The sequence below is a fragment of the Lepisosteus oculatus genome, chromosome 9 (genome assembly GCF_040954835.1).
Source record: "Lepisosteus oculatus isolate fLepOcu1 chromosome 9, fLepOcu1.hap2, whole genome shotgun sequence".
In the NCBI taxonomy this organism is placed as follows: Eukaryota; Metazoa; Chordata; class Actinopteri; order Semionotiformes; family Lepisosteidae; genus Lepisosteus; species Lepisosteus oculatus.
Genome location: NC_090704.1, coordinates 4,353,193 through 4,377,737, shown reverse-complemented (window position 1 = coordinate 4,377,737; position 24,545 = coordinate 4,353,193). Strand labels below are relative to the sequence as shown.

The 24,545-nt window shown below is 44.0% G+C and overlaps 3 protein-coding genes across 7 annotated transcripts in view; 2 read left to right on the top strand and 1 right to left on the bottom strand.

Annotated features, from left to right (window-relative positions):
* Window positions 1-1,204: 1,204 nt before the first annotated feature.
* On the bottom strand, window positions 1,205-9,056 carry lrriq3 (leucine rich repeats and IQ motif containing 3). The gene is made up of 9 exons (XM_069194007.1): window positions 8,725-9,056; window positions 7,653-8,044; window positions 7,022-7,345; window positions 6,126-6,256; window positions 5,635-5,770; window positions 5,092-5,169; window positions 4,373-4,496; window positions 2,808-3,537; window positions 1,205-1,525 (listed from the first exon to the last, which is right to left on the bottom strand). Exons 2-9 carry the CDS (start codon window positions 7,923-7,925, stop codon window positions 1,339-1,341), a joined length of 1,983 nt encoding a protein of 660 aa, XP_069050108.1. The 5' UTR covers window positions 7,926-8,044; window positions 8,725-9,056; the 3' UTR covers window positions 1,205-1,338.
* On the top strand, window positions 8,725-12,519 carry fpgt (fucose-1-phosphate guanylyltransferase). 2 transcript variants are annotated; one of them, XM_015355268.2, is made up of 5 exons: window positions 8,725-8,798; window positions 9,305-9,382; window positions 10,001-10,168; window positions 10,281-10,373; window positions 10,753-12,519. In XM_015355268.2, exons 2-5 carry the CDS (start codon window positions 9,310-9,312, stop codon window positions 12,177-12,179), a joined length of 1,761 nt encoding a protein of 586 aa, XP_015210754.2. In that variant the 5' UTR covers window positions 8,725-8,798; window positions 9,305-9,309; the 3' UTR covers window positions 12,180-12,519. The 2 variants fall into 2 exon arrangements, with proteins under 2 accessions (XP_015210754.2, XP_006634819.3); XM_006634756.3 differs by lacking the exon at window positions 8,725-8,798 and having other exon boundaries at window positions 9,196-9,382.
* Window positions 12,289-24,545, top strand: part of tnni3k (TNNI3 interacting kinase) — a 25,830-nt gene continuing 13,573 nt past the window's right edge. For 3 of the 4 annotated variants that reach the window (XM_069194004.1, XM_069194003.1, XM_069194006.1), the window contains exons 1-17: window positions 12,945-14,006; window positions 14,537-14,645; window positions 14,855-14,940; window positions 15,411-15,508; window positions 15,925-16,035; window positions 17,023-17,121; window positions 18,323-18,461; window positions 18,836-18,980; window positions 19,365-19,469; window positions 20,585-20,679; window positions 21,075-21,224; window positions 21,752-21,838; window positions 22,468-22,524; window positions 23,122-23,214; window positions 23,332-23,389; window positions 23,530-23,724; window positions 23,911-24,015. In XM_069194004.1, coding sequence (XP_069050105.1) covers window positions 13,967-14,006; window positions 14,537-14,645; window positions 14,855-14,940; window positions 15,411-15,508; window positions 15,925-16,035; window positions 17,023-17,121; window positions 18,323-18,461; window positions 18,836-18,980; window positions 19,365-19,469; window positions 20,585-20,679; window positions 21,075-21,224; window positions 21,752-21,838; window positions 22,468-22,524; window positions 23,122-23,214; window positions 23,332-23,389; window positions 23,530-23,724; window positions 23,911-24,015 — 1,772 coding nt within the window. In that variant the 5' untranslated portion in view covers window positions 12,945-13,966. Of the gene's footprint in view, window positions 12,370-12,944; window positions 14,007-14,536; window positions 14,646-14,854; window positions 14,941-15,410; window positions 15,509-15,924; window positions 16,036-17,022; window positions 17,122-18,322; window positions 18,462-18,835; window positions 18,981-19,364; window positions 19,470-20,584; window positions 20,680-21,074; window positions 21,225-21,751; window positions 21,839-22,467; window positions 22,525-23,121; window positions 23,215-23,331; window positions 23,390-23,529; window positions 23,725-23,910; window positions 24,016-24,545 lie in introns of those variants that run through there. The other variant, XM_069194005.1, reaches the window with a different exon arrangement.

Sequence of the window (24,545 nt, the reverse complement as noted above, 5' to 3'; positions counted from 1 at the left end):
TCGTGATTCTGTTGCAGAAAACGCAATGTTTTTCTTGAGAAAGAAATACGGTGAATTAAACCAGATGGGCTTGCCCCCAGCGATGGTGTGAATCCTAAAGTATTAAAAATGATAACAGGCTTACTCTCACTCTCCGCCTTTGTACTAACGAGGATTTTAAAAACTTTTTTACTTCAGAACAGGATAGGTTTCCAATGCGTTGAGAGCACTTTAGGAATGGGAATCACCAAAGAAATAGGTAGAAATACATTTTTTTCCCACCGAGAAAATTGTGCTGTTCAGCAAAAAGGATTTGGGAGTTATTTAGAGGCTTTTAGGAAGACTTCTAGAAAGGTTTAAGAACATTAGTTTTAGAAACCTTTAATAACAAATTTACTGAACATAAACACTTGAAGATTATGTTTTGCTATTGGTAAAGAGAACACTTTGAGTCACAGATACCAGTTTTGTATCCCTTGAGAAGTTATAGCAAAAGATTGACTATGATAAATTGTTTTCATAATAAGAGAAAGTGATAAAACGATTGAACATAACTGACTGTATACTCAAATAGGCATTTTTATTCTCTAAACAAGGTAAAAAAGAAAAAGATCTTCAGCCAAAATTAATACTTGTTAGAAGCACTTTCATTTCTCTTCTTGTCTTTAATTTCCATGTTAAGATCAAAACATTACACTGAATTTGATAGATTACCTCAAAAATGCAAATAGTCACTTTTATTTTAATTGAGCAATTATAAGGTATCACAATAGAAAAAAAGATTAATTTATGTCATATTCCTTAAAGAATATTTTACTGAGTTTTGTTGCTGATTAATGCAGTTAGACGAGTTCATTAGGTACTCTAATTGTAGCTTTTATGGTTTAAAAAGCAATACAGTGCACTTAAAGAGCCTGATTCCATGCAGTCAATGAGTGTTTTTTTCTGTTCATTTTTACTGCAACGTACCCTTGCTTGGACTTAAATACCTAACAATATTAGAGTAAGAATCCATTCTAAAAATTTTTCTCAGCTTTGGATGGTCTCAGAAACCAGGATCCTTCCCCTAAAGGCTTTCTGCCATTAAAGGAGTGAGATAAAACTATTTTGACTACGACTCAGCAGTTAAACCTGTGACTGTCATGTAAGTCATTGAATGATGCAGAGTCTGCAAGTACACAGCCTGCAAGCTTTGGTGTACGAGGCAACAAATAAATGCAAAGCATTTAATCAAGCACAGAGTTTAATTTTTGAAGTGACAAGTAAGTGGCAAGGCACAAATTGAATCTGTGTGTTTCGACAGCCTCAGGATCTTGGCTGTAGCAGTCTGTAGCAGTGCTGGGTCACTGAATTGAATTTTTAAGCTTTCGTTTTGAGAAGGCATTGGTCGACTGGGACCGGCTGCATGGCCTGCAGAGCAGCATGGCGCGACTTCAGAGACGCTACTCTGGCTCTGGCCTCAAGCAGGCGGCCGTTCGCCTCCTCAACCACAATCGAGTCCACCGCCACTCGCTCGGCGATGCCTGCTGCCTGGAGGGCTAAATTCCTGAAACAAATGAATAGAAGAAAATCTGTTCAAATGGAGATAGTGAAATAATAACAATATTCTACAGTCTGCTGAGAATAAGTTCTCATTGACCACAATGACATGGACGGTACCTATTTATACAGCTGGGCATTTTTGTCCTGGGGTATTCTGATTGGAATGGCTTAACTCAAACCCTAGATTTGGAGGGGTGGTGCAGTGCTTAAGCATTGCTGCCGCGCAGTGATGGGGCCCTGGGTTCGATTCCTGGGGTGCTGTCTGTGTGGAGTTTGCATGTTCTCCCCAAGTTCAAGTGGGTTTCCCCCTGGGTGCTCCGGTGTCCCCCCATGGTCCAAAAACAAGCTAGGAGGCTAATTGGCTTCTGGGAAAACTGGTTCTTGTGTGAGTGCCTGTCTGTGCCTGTGAGTGCCCAGTAAGACGGACTGGCGTCCTGTCCAGGGCGAGCCCTGCCCTGTCCCCATCGTCTACTGGGATAGGGTCCGGCAGCCCAGTGACCTGCACTGGGTAAAGTGATTAGAAAATGGACAAAAATATACCCTGGATTTGGACCCATAGCCTTCCAATTATATTTATTACACACACGATATTTGAGGATATACATGATCTAAATCTAAGTGGTGATAAAATATAGCATAATATATCCTGCAGCCATATCACCCTGCAACTCACAACTGGCAACCCACTGAAGCTCAGCAGGTGTGAGCCTGGTCAGTACCTGGATGGGAGACCTCCTGGGAAAAACTAAGGTTGCTGCTGGAAGAGGCGTTAGTGGGGCCAGCAGGGGGCGCTCACCCTGTGGCTAATGTGGGTCCTAATGCCCCAGTGTAGTGATGGGGACACTACACTGTAAACAGGCGCCGTCCTTCGGATGAGACGTAAAACCGAGGTCCTGACTCTCTGTGGTCATTAAAAATCCCAGGGTGTTTCTCGAAAAGAGTAGGGGTGTACCCCTGCGTCCTGGCCAAATTTCCCATCGGCCTTTATCAATCATGGCCTCCTAACAATCCCCCTCTATAAATTGGCTTAATTACTCTGCTCTCCTCCCCACTGAGAGCTGGTGTGTGGGGAGCGTTCTGGCGCACTATGGCTGCCGTCCCATCATCCAGGTGGGGCTGCACATTGGTGGTGGTGGAGGGGAGTCCCCATTACCTGTAAAGCGCTTTGAGTGGAGTGTCCAGAAAAGCGCTATATAAGTGTAAGCAATTATTATTGAAAACAATGATTGTACTAAATAAAAAGCCACTGTATGAAGCATGGTGACGATCCTTCGCTCGAGGCCTACCTCTGCTCCCTACACCCCTTGATCAGCTCCTTTTGCTTCGCCGCGTGATCCCTGCCGTCCTGCACCAGGCCCGCCTTCTCCTGCTCCGCGGCGCGCCGCCGCTCCCGCGAGCCGTGCCTCAGCAGGGCTTGGGAAAGCGACAGGTGCTGGGAACTGAAATCCCTGACGGCCGCGAGCTCGGCGGCCTGCCGTGTCTTCTCCTCCAGGGCGCGGGCGCGCTGGTGCCGCGCCCGCCGGGCGGACTCCGCCCGGCTCGTCTCCTGCTGCAGCCGGGACCGCTGCCGCTCCAGGCGATCTGTCTGCCGCCGCCGCTGGGCCCGGGTCCTCCTGTCCTCGGCGAACCCCTCCACGTGGCGCTGCCCCTCCGCTCGGTCGGCACGGACACGTGCCACCCAGTCGGCCTTGCGGGACAGAGCTTCGGCTCTCTGCCTCTCCCTGTAAGCCTTTTCAACCACTTGCAAAGGAGCGAGGCTGATGGATCCATATGACTTCGCAATCAGCCTCTGCTCTGCGCTGACTACTGGAAGGTATCGGATTTGAGGCTTCCTGGCGTTCTGGCTTGCTGCATGGAACTGGTCAATGGCTCGTCTGACGTCCTTTCCGTTCTCTTGTCGGCACAGCAGCAGGTCGCTCACTGGGTCAGAGCAGTGGAACAAAGCCTTGAGTCCAAACAGTCTAAAGCGGACTTCATCAAGGCCTTCTGCTGTGGTTTCCTTTGACCGACACACTCCTGTTGAAGAAGAAACAGAGGAAACGTGTAAAACGTGGCTCCGTACAATTTCTTAGAGAACTGAAGGGACTGCCATGGTCAACAGTTAGCACCATCAACATGTTGTTCACTTGTGGTAAACAAATATATTAGGGAGTATGATGAGTTGCAGGGATTGCCAGATCTCTATTATATTATTCTTGCTTTTTGTGAAACAATGCAACGATTTTATTCCTAGTGAAACAACAAATTAAAGCAGACATATTCCTTAAATGATAAAATGGGGCTGAATTAACAGAACTCCGACAAACATTAAATCGAGGGAATGCAAAAAAAAAATCCAATATAATCTCATTGCATTACAGCGCATCAAAATATGCTTTGGAGATTCAGTAATCAGTATCACTCTTAATTAGCAAATGCCCTTGTGTGATTTATGCTAGGCAAGCTGAATCCCAGCTGTTTTGTTACTTGACATGCACGCAGCAGGCTAATCACATGCGGGAGTGCAGGGCTGCATTTATAACATGTTGTGGGTTTGCTTCACAAGTCTTCTCATTGTGAAACTGCACTCTTCTGTGGTAAGTAAAAAACTGTATATTATATGAATGGACAGATTAATGCTGAATAGAAAATAAAATCTGAAAGCCTGGTAAACAATTCTATTTAACCATGTACAGTATCGTCTGGCATCCACAGCTTCATTCTCTTTGTCTGAGGACGTCCAAACTCTGTGTCTGAAAAGTCTTACAGCACCACCTGCAGGATGACAGAGGTAATACTGCCACAAAATCAAATCTGTTCACATCAACACACAAACCTAACAAAAAAAATGGTTAATTGTATAACTGTATACCGTTCATCTGTCCCGTGTTCTTTTTTCTGGTGGCATTTGAAATTTTGCTCTGGTAAGGAGTGTTACAGAGAGGCCTGGAGTGTGCTTTCTTTCCTTGGTCTATGGACAGCTGACTTGTAACCTCCTGCAAAATGTAATGAGATACACATGGCGGAGCACAAGGAAAAACACAGAGATTATGCATTTATAAATACAGATAACAAGCCGTTTGGTATTTTACACTGCACATGAACATGGCCTGCTCTTTCACACAGGTATGCTCAATTCTAGTATAAAACAAAAAACATTACAAACAAGAGGAGGTTATTTGGCCATGTAAAAAGATATGCTAAAACACTGAAAATATTAAAACATTAAAGTTTGCACCATAACATGGAGTCAAATAAGGACCTGAGATTTAATAAGCAACATTTTAATGTTTCCTCATTCTCTAGGGTAATACTTAGAGTGGTGCCTTTAAATACTATAAAGGAATACTATTAAAGCAGGAACAAAACTGCTTCATATTTCTGTCAATGATCATGTCCCAGTAGTTCTCCATCATAGGGTTAATTTCTGCTGCTCAAGCCAAGCTGCAGTACTTTTGCAGCCAGAGCACCAGACCTGCAGGTCCACAGTGCAAACACTTGGCAGAGGCTGTATGAGGAGAGCCTGTCATTTTTGTGCAAATTACTGAAATGAATAAGGTCAGCAGGCCTTATTTAAGAGGAAAATTTTACCTGTAGCGCTTCAGATTGCATCAGCTTGGTCAGGTCCACGGTAACCTGCAGAATTTTCATGTCATTGTGTTCTGATTTCTGAAACAAGCAGGAGTTCCTTAGAATTAACAGCACTTATGAAATCACCACCTGCTCCCACAGCACTTTGCAAATGCTTCAGATGAAGAGGGTGGAATATGTATCAGTGGAATATCAGTCAACTGGAATTTAAACTATTTAACTTGTCTTGCCTTAATTAAATAATAAACGTAATTACATTTTAAAGAGGCTTGCTTAAATTGTAGTGATATGTAACTGATCAGTGAAAAGTCTAAAATACTGCAAAGGCATGGAGATGAAGCAAAAACAATTGTGATGTGCAATTGTTCATTACCGTTTTATGTTTACTACTCACACAGAATGCTTTGGATTGACAATAAAGAGCAAAATGGTACATGAATATAATATTTAACACATTAATTTATATGTCCACTTATAGGAAGCTATGGTTTAGTTTATGAGGAGGCAAAGAAGTGATAGTGTTGGTACTTTGTGGGAGATCACCTGATATTTCATGACCAGGTTTGTGCTCTTCGTAGTGTCACTGTGACCCCCTGACCTTTGCCCTTTGGTCACTGAGAGGCGGATGTGACTAACATTGTCTTTTGTCCCTCTGGGGATCTGTGGCTTTTTCAAGAAGCTGGAGAAAAAGAGCAAACAATGAAAATAAAAGAGAGTTCTGCTCCCTGAGGGACATAAACAGACACATGACCCTTGATGATTCCATTCAGAATCTAGTCTTTCAAAGAATATTCTAAAGGCATATCGACTACATTAATGGTATGAGAAATACTGTAGTAAAGTGCCATTTGTATTGAAATAGTTAGAATGTCCTTTCAGTTTCATCCAAAACTTATTGGATTATAGACCTAAAGTTTTGTATAGATTCATTTGTATTTTTTACTGTACACGGTAAAAACATTTCTATGTATTAACATGTATGTGAACGATATTGTCAATGAATTTGCATACAAAATTAAACATAAAATATTTACCCCAATTGCTTTCTGGTTAGATAACCCCGAATGCAGCGCTGAATAATTGTCATAGGTGAGTAACAGGCCAGAATTGTGTTTATCTTTGATATAATGTCTTTCACTGTTTTCATGGCAGCTTCAAATGATTCCTGCATTGAACACAAAAATGGGAGTTTAAAACGAATAAACGTTTGCAGTTCTGAACTACTAAAACTAAATGTATGCAATGTAAATACTAATACTAAATGTACGCAACTGTACACAGGTTTAGGCAGCTAGAGGAGTAAGTATCTAAGGACTGCAATAGGAAGTCTCTGCCAAAAAAAGGTGCAGACCATGCATGAGAACTGCAATAGTGAATTGCAAAAGTTACAACTTGGAATTGTCCTGAATTCTCCGATTTCTGTGCTGACTAGAAGAACTCTTCATCGGCACATAACCCTTTTCCAACAGTATGTGAATTGCACTGGTTACCAGTGACATATAGAGTGACTTTTAAGATTCGCCTGCTCATGTACTGCATAAGGCACTGCACGTTCCAGATAACCTCTATGTTATCAAAAACAAACATTTGCATGAGCACAGCCCAGCTCTTAATCTGACATCTGCTAACTGGCCTGCTTGCTCAGCCAAAGGCCAAGATCTACACAATGGGGGACAGATCCAGCTCGTGAGCAGCCCCGCATCTTTGACACTCAGCATCCGACTCCATTAGAGATTTTCCTCTGCTGACACCTTCAAAGCTCACTTCAAAGACCTGTCTTTGTTTTTCTCTTGGTTCGACACATTCGGTCTGATGTGCTTTTCTCTCCACCTATCTTTTTACTTGTGTTGTGTATTGGGCGTCTGGTACTGCACAGTGTTCTGCGTTTGAGGTTTTGTGCAAAAAGTAAAAAACACTCCGTCAAACCAACCAACTTAGCTTTCCGACACAGATCCACAAAAAGACGTGGATTCTTGGCTTTGAATTTAGCCGGAAGAGCCCAGCCTTCGATTATCTCCTCATCTGAAATGACAAAATTATCCAAAGCCTTTAGGGACAATATGCTATTGACAACATAGTGTCTGTAACTTCCTCCTAGGCTAAATGGAGTATCAAACAAGGTTAACGCAGTGAGATTTGAGCAGGATGACAATCCTTCAATGTCTTTTTTATTTCCGATACTGTTGTCATGCAGATTGAGGATCTGTAAATTCTTCATGCCCTCCCAAAAGGTTCTTCCTGGGAGCTGTGTTATCTGGAAAAGCAAAAAAGAGACAAAACAGTTTGATTTATCACAAAGAGCAGTTTGTTCTTGCCATGTTTAATTATTAACGTTATCGTGAGTCACAAATCCACACCTGTACACTTGAATGAAGACCTGCCGAGTTTAGCAAGATTTCTTTTCCTGTCATTATCTCTGCAGGAGTTAAGATTAATTAAAGGAACTTGATCTGTAGGTGCTTTTAGATGATAGGAGAAATCGTTACTGTGTATTGTTCCGAAATAACGTTAATCAAAAAGACAGAAAACTTTAGAGAGAAAAAAATAATTAACGCTATTACCTGGTTCCCATGAAGATCTAGTAGAACTAAGCTGGTGCAATGAATGAGTGCATCGATATTGGTGATGTAGTTGTTGGACACGATGCATATTTTCAGGGACGTGCAGCAGTCCAGGGAATTCAGGTCCTTGAGCCTTAAGCCTCCTAAATTCACCATGGCGACGTCCGGGAGCTCCGCGGCCGCCTGCTCCCGGTGCACCGCCAGCCCGTAGCGCAGTATCAGAGCCCCGGCGCAGCTGGCCAGGAACTCGCTGGCGCCGGGCTCACGCGTCATCGCGCCTCCGGGATCCGGGGTCGTGGCGCTCCTACTGCCCGCGGAGAACCACGGGCCGTGGGGCTCCTGCGCCGTGAAGCCCTCGTCAGGCTATTGCCTCGCCGCAGTAAAGTCAGCTACTGTTTCATTACCACCAACAACAACAACAATAAAGGGAACAAGTTAAGGTTTATTCCATGCTAAAAAGAGAAGAAAAGAAACACAACGTTTCGGGTGACACCCGAAGAAGGCTGCACAGCCGAAACGTTGTGTTTCTTTTCTTTCCTTTTCAGCATGTTAATAAGCATTGTTCCTATATTATTATTATTATTATTATTATTATTATTATTAATTGAATGAATTACAGCACGATGTGAAATAGTGTGTAACGAATTTGAATTATTTTATGTGACAGTAAATGTTACTTCAGTTGTCCAGACATTACGTTTCTGTACTTCTTACACAGCCCTGTTTTGTGCATTTTAGCATCAGTAACCACTAAAGCGTTGACTTTCAGTGGTACTTTCTTGTAATGGGTAATTCAAAAGAAAAATAGACATAAATAGAAATAGGCATGAATAGAGTATATGATGTGACCTTAACTGAATCAGGCAATAGCAAGACTTTTTTTTCTGTCTGCAAATGAGTCGTAAAAACATGCTCACTGCAAACTTAGGAAAATTACATTAAAAACCTTAAAGGCAGGGAAATAAAAACAACAAATACTTAAATATTTCTAAGTACAGAAACGTTTGTGAAATCGTTTTGCAAGCAGTGTCTATAAATAATAACTACTATAGGTACTAACAGGTTGTATTACCTTCACGTAGCTTTTTGGACCGGAATGTTTCTTCTCTTGTTACTATGACGACAAGGATTCAACTACGGAAAGCGGTAGGTTTCTAACGAATGTCAACTACGTATAATTAAAAAAAAACTTTTTAAAACAAAATCTTAATCAACTAAGAACTACATTTTCTTTTTTGTGTGTGTGCCTCGGATTATACAGTGCGGAATTTAACACGCCTGATGTGTTCATTTTAATTTTCCCCAATTAAACATGGAGTCTCCCCCTACTCGGCGCATCTAAAAGTATATTAATTGTAACTGAAAGTCATACAACAATACAAAGATCGGAGTCGATTGAAGAATTCGCTGAGAAATATTTATATGCATCTTTAGCCTTTGCAGTGAATGATATATAGAACGCTAAATTGGAAATATAATCTGTTCCCTTTTTAAAGATGGTAGATTTGGAATTTGACCAACTTCCTTGTTTTGGTTTTCCCGGACTGACATGGGTGCACAGTAAAATCAAAAACAGGGAAGATAAACCGGTTGTGCGAATTCCAGGGTGTTCAAATCAGATTCAGTGCTGAGTTTGTTTTTAATGATTTTAGAGGGCATGAATGACCACTGGAACACGTCGTTGCAGGGAGCCACCAGACAGAAACTGGACGCCTTTGCTAAATTAAGAGGTACGTTACCTGCAGGTAGTTTTATTTCAAGACGTTGTTAAACGTGTAAGAGTTTCACTTCGTCTCGTTGGTTCACAGCAGCAGCGGCTAAAGTCTTTCGGGGAGTTCAGGTAACATCATTAAATCTTTGTAGTTTATTTTGCTGGCGCCCTGAAGTGATTGAATGCTACAGGAATGGTATGGTAATCTACGCTGTTTATGAACACAGTTGTAGACATATTTTACAAAATTTAAAGGCTTTCTAAATTAGATTGCCTGCTTACGTACGTAAATTGAATCTGATATTGCGGATGAGAAAATACACAGGTTAATTGAACGAATGTGAGAGGGAGGGAAGACGTTTGTCATAAACACATATTATCAGTCTTATCATCGAATGCAATTGTTATACATTTCTGGGAAGGGAGAAAGCTTCCTGTTTTCGACATAACACACGTTGCCATAAATATAAAATGATGTTTTTTTTTTCTTTTGGTTTGGTATGCTGAATCATACCCACTGCGCCCATCCTAAACATAATTCAAATGTTAAGTTTCTTCATGTGACCAGTTCTCGAGAGTGAGTGAGTGAGAGAGACGCCCGGTGTGAATGAATTCCGTTTTCACTGTTAACTTGCAGGCAGGTCGGTGCGACCGGGGCAGTTTTGGGATGTCGTCATCATCACAGCGGCCGACGACCGTCAGAGGGCTGCGTACGAGCTGCAGGTGGCTGAAAAACTCCAGAGAAAGGAACTCCCTCTTGGGCTGCCGTACCACGTGTTCGCAGATCCACCTGGACCTAAAATAGGTCAGCCTGGCTAACTTGCTTGCTTCGCCTCCAGTCGTTGACAGTCTGGCACACCACTATAAACACGCCATGGTATTAAAGAGCAAATACTCTCTCCCCCTTCTCTTTCCAGGCAATGGGGGATCAACGTTATATTCCCTCCAGCAAATCCAAAATAAATATGGGGACAAGGTCCGTGGATTCAGAGTCATTCTTATCCATGCAGGTAATCAACAAGTGTTGTCCTTTCATTTTCTTGTCAATTATGATCAATGCAAAAACTGTGTAATGACTGGTTCTTAATGCATCAGTGGTGCTGTATGTGTTCCCATTTTAATGGTCTTTAAATCCTGGACTTGATGTATATATGAACAACTAAGCACAGTTGTTTCTGTTAGAATGTGTATTTTCTTCAATATGGTGGTTTGAAGATGAAATAGATACTGCATTCACGGCATGTGGAGAAACTAGTCCTTACCTATGAACTCACAAAAATGAGTAAAGTCCAAGTAGATGTTCACCTCGTGTGAAAATCCAACCATGCCAACAGTCGTTGAATATAAATGAGGCTCGGTTTGGACAATGGCGGTTTCGTCTCCTGACAGGAGGATACAGCCAGCGCCTGCCCAGTGCGAGCGCCCTTGGAAAGATCTTCACTGCCCTCCCGCTTGGAGAGCCCCTCTACCAGATGCTGGAGCTCAAGCTGGCCATGTACATCGACTTCCCCTCGCGCATGCAGCCGGGGGTGCTGGTGACCTGCGCCGACGACATCGAGCTCTACAGCGTAAAGGGGGGCGGGGCGGTGGCGTTCGACAGGCCCGGTTTCACCGCCTTGGCCCACCCCTCGACCCTGTCCACGGGGACCGCGCACGGCGTGTTTGTGTTGGAGCCGGCGGAGGGGACGGAGCCCGGCGACCTGGAGTACAGGTCCTGCCGGCGCTTCCTGCACAAGCCGAGCGTCCAGGAGATGCACAGCAGCGGGGCCGTGTGCTCCAGGGCGGCCGGCACGGGCGCGGGGGGTCAGTGGGCCGGGCGCCCCGAATTCGTTTACACCGACAGCACGTATTACGTGGACCCTGACACGGCCGGCCGTTTGCTCGGTTTGCTGGCAGAAATAGGGCCCCTAGGTTGTGAAATAGACGCGTATGGGGACTTCCTACAGGCACTGGGTTCAGGGGCGACGTCGGCGTACACAAAAAACACGACTAATGTGACGAAGGAAGAACGAAACCTTGTTGAGGTCAGAGGGAAGATATTCGACCTTCTTGAGGGAACTCCACTTAACGTGATACTGCTGAATAACTCCAAATTCTACCATATCGGCACCACCCAGGAGTACCTGTTTCATCTGACAGGAGACCCAAACCTCAGGGCAGAACTTGGGCTCCTCTCTGATGCTTTTAGCGTCTGTCCCGCTGACGCGTCGAAGAATCCCGCAGTCTGTATTATTCACAGTGTTCTGCACCCGGCCTGTACTGTGGGTTTGGGGTCAGTGATTGAATACTCAAGACTTGGTCCTAACGTGACTGTCGGTGGAAACACTGTCATCAGCAGCTGTTGGATAGAAGGTGACTTCAACGTCCCATCTGATGCCTTTATTCATTCATTGAGCCTGAGCGTGAACAGAGCCACTTTCTTTGTCACCATTGCGTTTGCAGTAGGAGACAACCTGAAACAGAGTGTACCATCGGTGTCGGGCATTGGCCAGTTGCAGTTCTATGGAAGAAGTTTGCTGGAGTGCCTGGGCCTTTGGGGTCTTTCAGTTCAGGATCTGCAGTTCTCAGGCGATACTTCCTGCCTGAGTTTATGGACCGCAAAAATTTTTCCGCTCTGCTGCGACCTTAAAAGTTCATTTAAATTGTCGCTGAATATGATTACATCTTTGCAGGGTAGGTCCAGCTTCACTTTTCCCGAGGATGTTAAGTTATTTTCCCTGCAGGAAGCCCTGCAGTGTAAGGATTTGGAAGAAATGCTCAAATTCAGGAAGGAACTACACAGAGACATTAGTGAGGAGAAACTGAAGCAAAGCTGATCATTACTGTGTACATAATGAGATTGCAAGTTTGCAAACTCCAACTTTGCTCACCTATATATACCTGGAGCGTATCACTTCACATCTGTCTCTCCAACCTCTCTTTCTCTTTTCAGCTTATCCTATCATAAAAGGGGGGTCTGATTGTCCCACCCTCATAGACAACTTGTCATCTCTCTCTCTCATTCAGGTGAGACACATCTACTGTATAAAGCACATTATGCCTTCATTCTGCTCCACCTTAAATCAGAATCGAGTTGTGGAACTTTCTTTTGTGACATGAACGTTTCACAATACAACGGTGCACATTCTTGTATTGGAAAATAAACAGATTCAGAGAGCTATGCTATCGATTCTACAATTTTATAGATTTCTGAAGGCAGCTACAGACCTGCGCACCAGGAAGTATAAAAAACTGTGCTGTATTACGAAAAGGAAATCAATACTCTACCATATGTTTTGCAGATGTATTACAAAAAAGGGGATTATAGATTTTAAAGACAAGGTGGTTTTTATCCTAGTATCCTAAGCTTCTAAGGGTTTGAGTAAGGAAAGATGAGTGATAAAATGTCCATCTCTTAATAATTTTGAGTCATTATGGTTTGTAGATAGTTTCTGTATATTGATTTGAAAACTATGCAAGCAAGTTATTAAATAAAACAATTTTTTTACCACCACTGAATCACGTGTCCATTGCTCTTGCAGTTAAACTCCCCTTTGGTCCGACACTGAAATTGTAAGCAATGAAAGTTTACTACACAAGGCCTGTAACTGTATCTCACTGTTCTTTCTTCCTAATGCCAGCTCGCTTTGTGTGTCAGATATTTTTAAACTGGAAAAAGAAATGGAATGGCATTTGTGCTTTCTCATAACCTCTGGACTGCAGAGAGGCAGGTGGTGGGGGTGAACAGACTTTACTGATGCTATCTGGGAGTACCCCGTTAGTGAAGAACATTTATAAACCCCTCAAGTTTTGATTAGGTGATGGTAATGTCCTCATGGAGGGCATTAGAAAGACTGCTATAGTGCGTCAGCAGAATGCGTTAATCAGAAATTACTGGATGTGCTGTCCCTTAAAATCACATGTTAGAGAGCCCCTCATTGTTAAATATTCTTTGCCTGCTTCTGTGATCATTAGGAAATCTGCCAAAAAGTGCCTCATTCTGTTTTCAAGAACTACAGATTCTCATACACACCAGACCTGGGGTTGGGAAATATTTTGGAGATGCATCTCCTTGCACCTATGGCTTTTCAATCTTTCATTCCAGATCACCTAGTTGATTTAATTATTGCTTCAGATAGACTATTTTGCCACATTTCTTCAAGTCTGGGGGTCACACAGATAAAGAGACTTTTTACACTGGATTTTGGCCTCCAGAGTTTGAGCTCTGCACACCAGATCTACTTATGCTCATGCATCCACACCTTTATTCTTTTCACAATTAGATTTAGAAATCAACTAAATGTTCAGACTTATTTGTTATAAAATTGGACTTTAATGCCACAGTATCCATGCTTTAAGTGCGGCACCTTAAGACAACACATATGACAAGTTAGTGAAGAGGAGTCCGTCTACAGTGTTGAAAAAGCATTGGAAGGTACAGTAGCCTGTGTGTTATTGTAGCTCAGAACATGGTCAGATCAGTTGTCATTGTTGTCAGACTTTCTATTTGGAGACCAGTTATTTTTAGCGGCTGTGTTCCCAAGTTTATCAGCAGCACTGCCATTGTGCTTGAGTGAAGAATTATATTACTGCCCTAAACTAAACTAACTAAAGGAAAATCTCTATGGGGAACTATAAATCGAGACCGACGCAGACTTGTACAGGTAACAGCGCTTGTTCTGTTTTGGTATTTTTAAACAGATAAAAAGTTTTGCGGAGCGGGACTTTGGACACAAATAGAAAACGAACAAGAGAAAGATATGCGTCGACTTTGTCTTGTGGAACGGCATGACGTCTCTGTTCTTAGATTGTTGTGTGACAACGTGTTCTGTCACCATTGTGTCTTTGGGCAGCCCAGTTTGTTTCGGCAGCTCGCAGGTGTTGTTTTTCAGCCTTGTCTTGGGGGTTTCTTCATCGTGACAGTTAGCCGAAGCATTCTGACAGACAAAATATCTGAGGCACCGCCAACATTTTGACCCAGTCTTAAACTCATGACCCCAGAGGCACTAGAATGTGATCTTATGAACTGTAAATACAGAAGGTCAAAGTCTTGCGTCTTTGTTTTCCATTTTATTAAGTGTGACCTAAAATTATGGAGCTCAACTGTCTTCACTGTTAATTGAATTCGTTAATTTGCTGTAAGATAACATAGCAGCTTAGTTACTAGTCCATAATCTTCTGTCTGTTTACAAAGATGAATGGAAGAAGAAGGTTAGCGAGTCCTATTCAGTTATAATAGAAAGACTGGAAGATGACTTGCGCATCAAGGAGAGTGAGCTGATGGAATTAAAGCACGTCTTCAGGTAAGAACGTGGAGATCCGTAAATGCTTTCAGACAGCGCATTTTTCTTTTGAATAAATTGTATTGCATGTGGATTCCTAGCAACATACACTGTACAGAAAGTCAAAATAAGATTATTTTCTTTCTCTACACCACTAGATTTATCGTTCACTCAGATGTGGTCTGCTGTTTGTTTTATTTCTGGATTAATAGTAATTGTGTCTCCCACAGCTCAGATGAAGCCTTTAATAAGGTCAACTTAAATTATCGTACAGAAGGGGGTCTGTCCCTGCTGCATCTCTGCTGCATCTGTGGAGGTGAGTGCGAAACTGGTGATAAAAGCAATTTCATTCCTAATAAGCATTCCAGCCAGTCTGAGAAGTGTTGGTTTAATGCTGAAGCCATCAAAGAACATGCAACAAACACTACATGTAATGCTGGTGTTATATAGTGGTCACAGTATCTTAAATATCTCCCGTGTCTTGTAATATCATTGCTGTGCTTGCACAGGCTTCAGTGTGGAATTGTGCCTTCAAAGGTTTTAATGACCTCAGGCTGATAATGTATTCTATCTTAGCCCTGCATGAAGATGTATATAGAAAACTTAGCTGAGGGAACAGATGAGAATACATTTTCATGCATTCTGTATATTTGTCAATGTGTATTATGAAAGGACGGTTGTGTCATTTTGAGTTGAACACAATGTGTTTCTGTCGAAAACCCCCCAGAGCCGCGCTCCTGCAAAGTGATTGTAAGAAGGACAATGTATCGTAATGCTCTACCGTAGGTAACAAAGCTCATATCCGGACCCTCATGCTGAAGGGCTTGCGCCCGTCCAGGCTGACACGCAACGGCTTCACAGCTCTGCATCTGGCTGCTTACAAGGTTAGTGCAAGGGGCAGGCTAGGTTCCCGCTTTCCAAACTTGACGCACACCAGGCGGGGGCGGCGCGATCACAATACTGAAGATGCCCAGTCCATCTTCCCCCAAGTACTCGCTGATGTTGTGAAAAGTCACCGTGGGTAAACGCGATACCAGCTGTGAAGAAGAATACAGAAGACTCTCTTGATGCACTAGTAGAATTATTTTTATTTTGGGTTTTATATTTTCCAGAATTAATGCGGTTTTTTTTATTAGCATGGTGAAAAATAAGTATAACGTGATTTAAACTCTACAAACGTTTAAGGATCAAAGGATCGATTGCTGGTGGGGCTGTCACAGGCCAGACGTAGCGGATATGTCTTGAGAGAAGTTACGGTAGATCAGTGAGCTGAGCCGTGCGCCCGTCTCTGACCTCGCAGGCCAACGCGGAGCTGGTGACCGCGCTGCTGCACGGAGGGGCGGATATCCAGCAGGTGGGGTACGGGGCCCTAACCGCCCTGCACATCGCCACTGTCGCCGGCCACCACGAGGTGAGCGCCGCCGAACACTGCCCGGGGCCTGCCGCTGCGGACAATAACAATTAAAAGTCGATTCAAATCCAACCGCGCCCTTTACAGAACGCACCCAACGGTGGTCTTTGAGCCATTGAAGCCAGCAGCCATACCACCCTGCAACTCACAACTGGCAGCCCACTGGAGCTCAGCAGGTGTGAGCCTGGTCAGTACCTGGATGGAGACCTCCTGGGAAAAAAACTAAGGTTGATGCTGGAAGAGGTGTTAGTGGGGCCAGCAGGGGGCGCTCAACCTGCGGTCCATGTGGTTCCTAATGCCCCAGTATAGTGACGGGGACACTATACTGTAAACAGGCGCCGTCCTTCAGATGAGACGTAAAACCGAGGTCCTGACTCGCTGTGGTCATTAAAAATCCCAGCTTCTAGAAAAGAGTACCCTACCCATCATGGCCTCCTAATAATCACCATCTATGAATTGGCTTCATTACTCTGCTCTCCTCCCCACTGAGAGCTGGTGTGTGTGGGGAGCGTTCTGGCGCACTATGGCTGCCGTCGCATCATCCAGGTGGGGCTACATTACCTGTAAAGGGCTTTGAGTGGAGTGTCCAGAAAAGCGCTATATAAGTGTAAGCAATTATTATTATTATTATTATTGATTTTAACGAGGCAAGAGGAGGATGCCTCTTTTGTGTAGCAGACTCCAGTTTATGATTAATTCATATGTGTGATGACTGGAAGGCAAAATCTGTAGAGCTGTTAAAGGGAAAAAAAGAACCGGATTAAAGAATCGTAGTTTTGCCACAGAAACCATAGTATATGTGCATATATATGTAAAAAAAAAGTGTTAGTGACGTCCTCACTCCCAGGCTAAAGTAACAATCTCCTTAGAAAAGTGTGCGCGAATGACAAAACTTGACCCTTGCCACTTCTGTCCTGTATAATTTCATTCAATCGAGCGGCGGCTCTGTTAAGTTGCGTTGCACCCTCCTGTCCTGTTGCTTTGCAGGCTGTGGATATCCTCCTCCAGCACGGAGCGTATGTTAACGTGCAGGACGCTGTTTTCTTCACTCCTCTGCATATCGCCGCTTACTACGGCCATGAGCAGGTAACCGTCCCCAACAAGAACAGCCCGCGGCCTTCCTACAGCCGAATGCGTCGACTAGATGAGACTCATCAGTTTTTTTTTTAATCTATAGATGCTTCGAGTTGCCTTCTCGTTATTTACACTTTGCAAATTACTGATGCATTCTATCCATACAGTGCCTTTCATTAATACGCATCAACACGATTAAATATACAAAGACAAGCTGTTTTGGATGAATGTGTTGCGTGTGATCGGTCTCGACAACACGCCACACTGTACCATCGGAGGAATCCGGGTACACAATTTCCCAGCTTCCTGATTCATAGAATTGAAGAGCCTTTGTTAGCAAATGTTGGACCTCTTACCCTACCGTAGTAGCAAGCAGGTGGGATTATGTTGTGTGCTTGTAAAGAAAGCGACGTGTTTCACGCTAAAGTGAGAATCTGCATTTCTTTCCCCTCAAACACTGGGCTAGCAGGAAAAGTGAAGAGCTTTGAGCTGAAGCGTCCTGTGCATTTTAATCCACAACGCGTGTTGTTATGGGTGGGCAGGAACTTTAAATCTGCTTCCCAAACGACCTTAGAGGTATCCGTGTCAGTCGTTGTTTTTAGAAAGAGAGTTATGAAGTACAGGCTCAGTGACCACAGCCTGGCCATAGAAACTGGGCGACACAGGCAGACCTGGCTGCCCAGAGAGGACAGGCTGTGCTCCCACTGCCAGCGGGGAGAAATACAGACAGAGGTGCATTTCCTACTGCACTGGGACAGATACTCTGGGATTAGAGAAACATTCTTCCCGAAATTCAGAAATCTAATCCCAGAGTTCCCACACCTGCCAAAACCACAACAGGTCCCAATCCTACTGGGAGAGGGAGGAGGGAACTCTGTTGATCTGGCAGCCCAGTATGTGATCTCCTGTCACAGCCTGAGGAACAGTGAGTCTGTCTCCCAGTTATGCTCCAGCCGCCTACAGTATATGTCAATATTTTATAATATGTCTTTGTTGTAAATGTCTGTAACATGTCTGTAGATTTTATTTTACTTCTATATTTTTTTGTTTTGTTCCATGTTAATTTTATTATTTTTATTTGCTTTGGCAACACTGATTGTTCCCATCGGTCACGCTAATAAAGCACCTTGAATTTGAATTGAATTGAGTTAATTAGACCACAGTATAGAGGGAGTTTGCGTCGACGGTGAACTGTTCTCCCACCCCGCCCCAGGTGACACGCCTGCTGCTCAAGTTCGGGGCTGACGTGAACGCGAGTGGGGAGGTGGGCGACAGGCCTCTGCACCTGGCGGCAGCCAAGGGCTTCCTCGGCATCGTCAAGCTCCTGTTGGACGAGGGCAGCAAGACCGACGGTGAGTCGCTGTGGGACACGACTCTTCGGCGCGTAGCGTGCCTGGCTCTGAATGTTCTCGGGGAGGGCTTTGGAGGGTGTCTCCGGAGTGGAAACTGTGTTTTGACATCTTTACCATGGCCCCAGCACCGCCCTAGTGAATGACATCTCAACGTGGCCGGCAGAGGGAGCTGTGACCCTTGACCGAGCCCGTACGGGTTTTAACTTTGACGCCGACTTTGAAAAGTGCGTTCAAGATCCTGAAGCGGGCGAGTCAGCCTCACGTAAAACAACCCCCCCCACGTGTGTGTGTGTTTGCCTTGTGTGTGTCTTCTCCTAAGTGCTAACACGAGGGATACTAATCGATGAGACTGGGGGTTCCCTGCCTTCCTGTAGTCAACGCCCAGGACAACGAGGACCACGTGCCCCTGCACTTCTGCGCGCGGTTCGGCCATCACGAGGTGCTGCGGTATCTGCTCCAGGGCAGCTCCGCGGTCCAGCCCCACTCCGTTAACATCTACGGCGACTCTCCGTTGCACCTGTGAGCAGCCTGGCCTCCGATATGACCGCTGTCTGCGGCAGCAAGACTTCTTGCATGCATGTATTTTAAAAAAAAAAATACACATTTTCTTAAATGTAGATATTTGCATGTCAGATCACTGGCAGCCGGTTCTTCCTTGAAGATGTTCATTTTTTGTTTTAACCTGAGAACTTGCCTAACTGTCAGGGTGTGGATTTGTTTTGATGATGTCGATTTGAAATAATATATCTGCAAATTGTAGAGTCCTGCTGGGACTCATTAGATTCAATGGATTGCTAAACAGAAAAGCTTTGGTAGAGGGAAAAGCACAGCATGGGGGAGGAATTCCGTGATGTTTTGCATCATTATTTTTGGCGGTCTTCTCACTAAACCCATTCCTGGCAGGGCCTGCTACAATGGGAAGCTCGATGCAGTGAAGGAGCTTGTTCAGCTGTCTGGGACGGAGAGCCTGACCAAGGAGAACATCTTCAGTGAGACGGCTTTTCACAGGTACAGCCCGGTCCATTCCCCTTGGCCTTCAGCTCAGCAGTATTCAGCCTCTGCTGCCCTGGCACATGTGACACATGCAGGCAGGTCAATTGAAAGACATTCTCTCAACAGGCCTCCTCAATTTCCCCCTCGTCTCTTCCTGGCCGATCCCACTGTCCAGTGAGGTGATTCGTTTCATGTTCGCACTCCAGCCCTCAGTCACTCTTTTCTTTTTAGGCGCAGCCACAGCCAGGTGACGCCTCTTAGCTCCTGGACCCTGGAATCAATTCCAAACTGGGGCGCCCTGCTGTTGTGGGGTTTGCCTGTTCCCCCCAATATTCCTCTGATCTCCTCCCACCAGGGGAAAGTAAACTGGCACCTCCAGAGTGTCCTTGTGTGTGTGCTGTGCAGTGAACTGGCCTCCTATCCAGTGCAGTCTGGCCTTGTGCTCCACACTTCCAGGACGGAATCCGGTTTGCCCTGGAGGACGACTGGGAATAAGCAGCTTGCCGATAATGGATGGAGAGATGGACAATAAGATGGCATGTTCACAGTTCTGTCCTTTCATTAACTGCTGATGGGAAAAGCCTTCCTGAACGTCTTGGGAAGCACAGATAATGGCTGTATCTTTGTTTTTCTGTTTTGCGTGTTTTATTTCCATAAACTCAGCATTAGATGTAGTTCATTTGCTGAGTGCTCAGTGAGAAGCAATTCTGAGCGTGAAATGTTCCCAAGAGAGGCATCCTGTAAATGTAGCGTAAGATGCAATTGCTGCAGGAGAACCCACCTGTGATTTTCTTCTTTCACGTTTGTGATCCAGGATTTTAGGTAATGCACACAAAAAAAAGCATGGATTTTACTCCAACATAGTAAAGATCAGCTTTCTCACCACAATAGGAGTAGGGCTGTGGCCTGGGCACGAAGCCAGCCCATCACAGGGCACACGAGGAGAACGAGGAGAACACGCAAACTCCTCGCAGAAAGAGACAGGAGCTGTGTGACAGCAGCCCTCTGTCCCGTGTGCCACTGCAGCCTCCACAGTAAAGACAGTGCATTGTCAAAATGGTGCGTGTTGTTTTCGAAATTGAGAACCAGCGCCTTAGAATTTTGATCCAATTTCTTTTCAATTCTGGCAGCGCCTGCACTTACGGAAAAAACATTGAGATGGTGAAGTTTTTGCTCAGTCAGAATGCAATGAGCATCAATCATCAAGGCAGAGACGGACATACAGGTAAAGTGAAGGACATTCCTTTTGCTGACTTAAAAAAAAGGCAGGAGTGGTGGCACTGTGGCTAAGGATCTGCACCTGTGGCTGGAAGGTTGCTGGTTCAAATCCCGCTGCTGGGGGTGCTGTATAAATGGCTGACCCTGCGCTCTGACCCCAAGCTTCTTAAATTGCATTGTCTTCCTATAACAGTTTTAGTAAGTGCCAGGGGCATGTTCTTACCCTTGAATGCGTACAGCTAAATAATGACTTGCAAGACGAGGAGGCCAGAGCGAATCGTGAAATGTTATGTCGATTAAAGACCAAACTGCGTTGGGCCCAGAACTGAAAGACAAGCAGCGCCACCTGATTCTGCGTTTGAACAGACCTTCTCCTGTGCCTGTCTGTTGCCCGGCCTGCAGGGTTACACAGCGCCTGTTTCCATGGGCACATCCGCCTGGTCCAGTTCCTCTTAGACAGCGGGTCTGACATGAACCTGGTTGCCTGTGATCCCAGCAGGTCCAGCGGGGAGAAAGATGAACAGACCTGTCTCATGTGGGCGTACGAGAAAGGTGTGTCATCGGAGCCAGTTGCACATGTCTGAGCGACATATCGTGGGAATGTGTTTGCAAACATCTTGGCCCACAGCAGTCTCTGCTTCGTTTTACATTGCTGAGGGAGAAAAGCGTAGTCTGATTCACACCATGTGGATGTATCATGATCTAGAAATTGTGAATAGTATATAGATGCCAATATAATAATCTTTGTATAATCTTTCTTTTAAAGCGAGATTTCAGAACTGGGTATTTACAGCCTCATATACTAATTCAAGAGATGTTGTATAAGCTTAAGCAATTTAAAACCAGTTCTGCTGCATTTGCTGGATTAAGTGCTCTGTACGAATAAAGCACATGAAATATGCTCACTGTTTGCTTGTTCTTTAGTCTCTAATGGTGTAATGAAACACGTTTGTTGCTAACTGTGTGCTCATCGAAATACTGAATGTCATCACAACAGAGTGTTAATTAATCACACCGCTTGCTATCAGGGGACTGGAGACTGGCAGCAGAATAATACTGCACCTGGGTTCCTGTTACAGGTCATGATGCCATTGTCACCTTGTTGAAGCACTACAAACGGCCCCAGGACGAGTCTCCCTGTAATGAGTATTCCCAGCCTGGGGGAGGTCAGTGCCGTGTGTGACCATCGATTGATAACGCACAACGGTTATTGCTTTCTGCTGCGGCTGTTCTTGTTCTGTTCCCAAAATGCGCAGTCCTGCTGATTCTAGAGTGTTTGTCTGAGTGATTTAGAGAGCTGAAAGCTCAACATCAACGCTGATGGGATTAGTGAAAACAGCCTCCCTGCTATTTTAGTTTTCAGTCTCTCTGATCCTGCTGGAAATTAATAATCGCCGCACAATAGAGAATTCATCTGGCAGCCCCAAAACTTCAAGTGCTGGCCAGAGCCTTTTCTCAAAGGGGTGCACTTTGATGGCTTGCTGGAAAAAAATAAAAACAGCGTGATTTTGATTTTACTGAGGAAAAAAGAAACAGTACAAGAAACGAGAACAAGACGTTCAGTTACCCGTCAGATCAGTTAGCTGTTAGCATCTCTTCCAGCTGGGTGGGCCAAGTGGCTTCTTCGTGTTTGTAACCTTTCTAATGTCTTTATGTTTTTATGATCATTAAGATAAGTCTAAAGTTGCAGAAGAGATTGTTAACATTGTAATTTATAAAATGCTAATGTTATAATTCCAATATATGAAAGCATTAATAAAGCAGAAAGATCTGACATGTGTTTTGGGTTTTACAGATGGGTCCTACGTGTCTGTTCCATCCCCTCTGGGGAAGATTAAAAGTATGACAAAAGGTAACAGTGTACCAGATGTCTAGACAGCTCTTGAGAGACAGTTTCCATTTAAAGCTGTTTAAATGCACTACATCATATTGTAGCCTTGTGACCCCATACAGTACCTAGAATCTCCTACAGCAACAGTCAGCCCTATATGGAAATGCAGAATGCTTTCAGGTGTCACAGTATTATATCGGGGTTCTCCAGGGGTCAGTGCTTGGGCTCATTTCATTCTACAGGATTCCTCTTTACAAAGTAAGGAACTTGTGTTTAGTCGGGCATTTAAATGTCAGGTTACGATGTCAGGTTACACACAGGTTACACACAAATAATTGTATGTGTTACCAGAAATGTGTTTTGCACACTCCTGTTGTACTTATCCCTTTTACAGGAATTTCTAATTTGTGGTTTTGTACAGGCAATGCATCCTACACAAACCTTATCTAAATACAAATGACTTTCATTTAATTCTGTGACTTGATAAAATATTTTTTTTATTGCATTTAGGAAATGTAATGCTATATTAATGATGTGGGGAGTAGCGCAAGGGTGGTAGGGATTTGAAGTCATACCTGTATTTTATAATATTAAAATACACTTTGTTTTTGTTCTCAGAAAAGGCGGATGTTCTCCTGCTAAGAGCGAGTCTACCCTCTCACTTCCACCTCCAGCTGTCAGAACTGGAGTTCCATGAAATTATAGGATCAGGTATACGAGCTGAGACAGCTAGTGTGCTAGACAGTTCTTCTTATTATTTCTTAAGCCATTTCTTAAATTATTGAGAGATAGGCAGCCAATGCTAAAAATAAAATATTCTTTATTTAGGTTCCTTTGGAAAAGTTTACAAAGGACGATGTAGGAACAAAATTGTTGCAATCAAACGGTGAGTGCTCTTGCACGAACACGAGAAGAAATGAAATAATCCATGAAGTGGATTATTTTACAGAATGACCTCCTCAGTTTGCACTGAACCGTTCACAAATTCAAAATCGAAAGCGTCACGATTGTGATTTTCCGTTCTAGGTATCGAGCAAATACGTACTGCTCAAAGTCCGATGTAGACATGTTTTGCCGTGAAGTGTCCATTCTCTGCCGTCTCAACCATCCCTGCGTGATCCAGTTTGTTGGTGCCTGTTTAGATGATCCCAGCCAGTTTGCGATTGTTACTCAGTATGTCTCTGGAGGGTCACTCTTCTCTCTACTGCACGAGCAGAAGAGGTAGGTGGGGCTTTCCGGTGCTTTGTTCTGAACCCCTTTTTGTGTCCTGCTTCAGTATTATCTGCAAATGTCACTAGTTTAGTAACTGTACCCAAATCTAGCTCGTCAATAAAAATTGGGAAGAGCAGCAGTCCCAGTGTTATCGATCAGTTCCCCCCATAAGTCTGATTACTTTTAAATCTGCAGGATAATTGATCTTCAGTCAAAGCTCATCATTGCCATTGATGTGGCAAAAGGCATGGAATACCTGCACAACCTCATCCAGCCAATCATCCACAGAGATCTCAACAGGTGAGCAACATCCAGCCCCTGGAGCTGCAGCGGTGCACGACTAGATACTGCACATGTGCACAAGTACTCAAACTGAGTGTGTTTCAGTAAACGAGTCCTTTATCCCAGAAGAATTATCTTCCAGGTTGCTTTGTGTCTTGTGGCAGGAGTGATCCTTTTTACCATGAAAGGTTTGAGTCCCAGACGGGTTGCCTCAACAGTCTACATTTTGTATAACAGAAAACCTTTATTAAAAGAACATCTCTTTTACACAGATTTGTTGTCAATAGACTGGACCCTTGCTTTGATTTTTGCTATTGTTTTTCCTAAATATGGCTTTAACATAAGATACCATGTTCCCTTTTCACTGGTTCTTTCATTTTTTGCTAAAACATACTGAACTGTCAAGGCATATCATATCATCTGTTACCAGTGTGCCTAAGCAACTCTTAATTTCTCACTTATTATACATTTAATCCCCATTGTATTCTGATTCTTTCTAAGTACTAGAGCCTGCAATTTATTGAGAATTAAAACAATCTGGGTTAAAT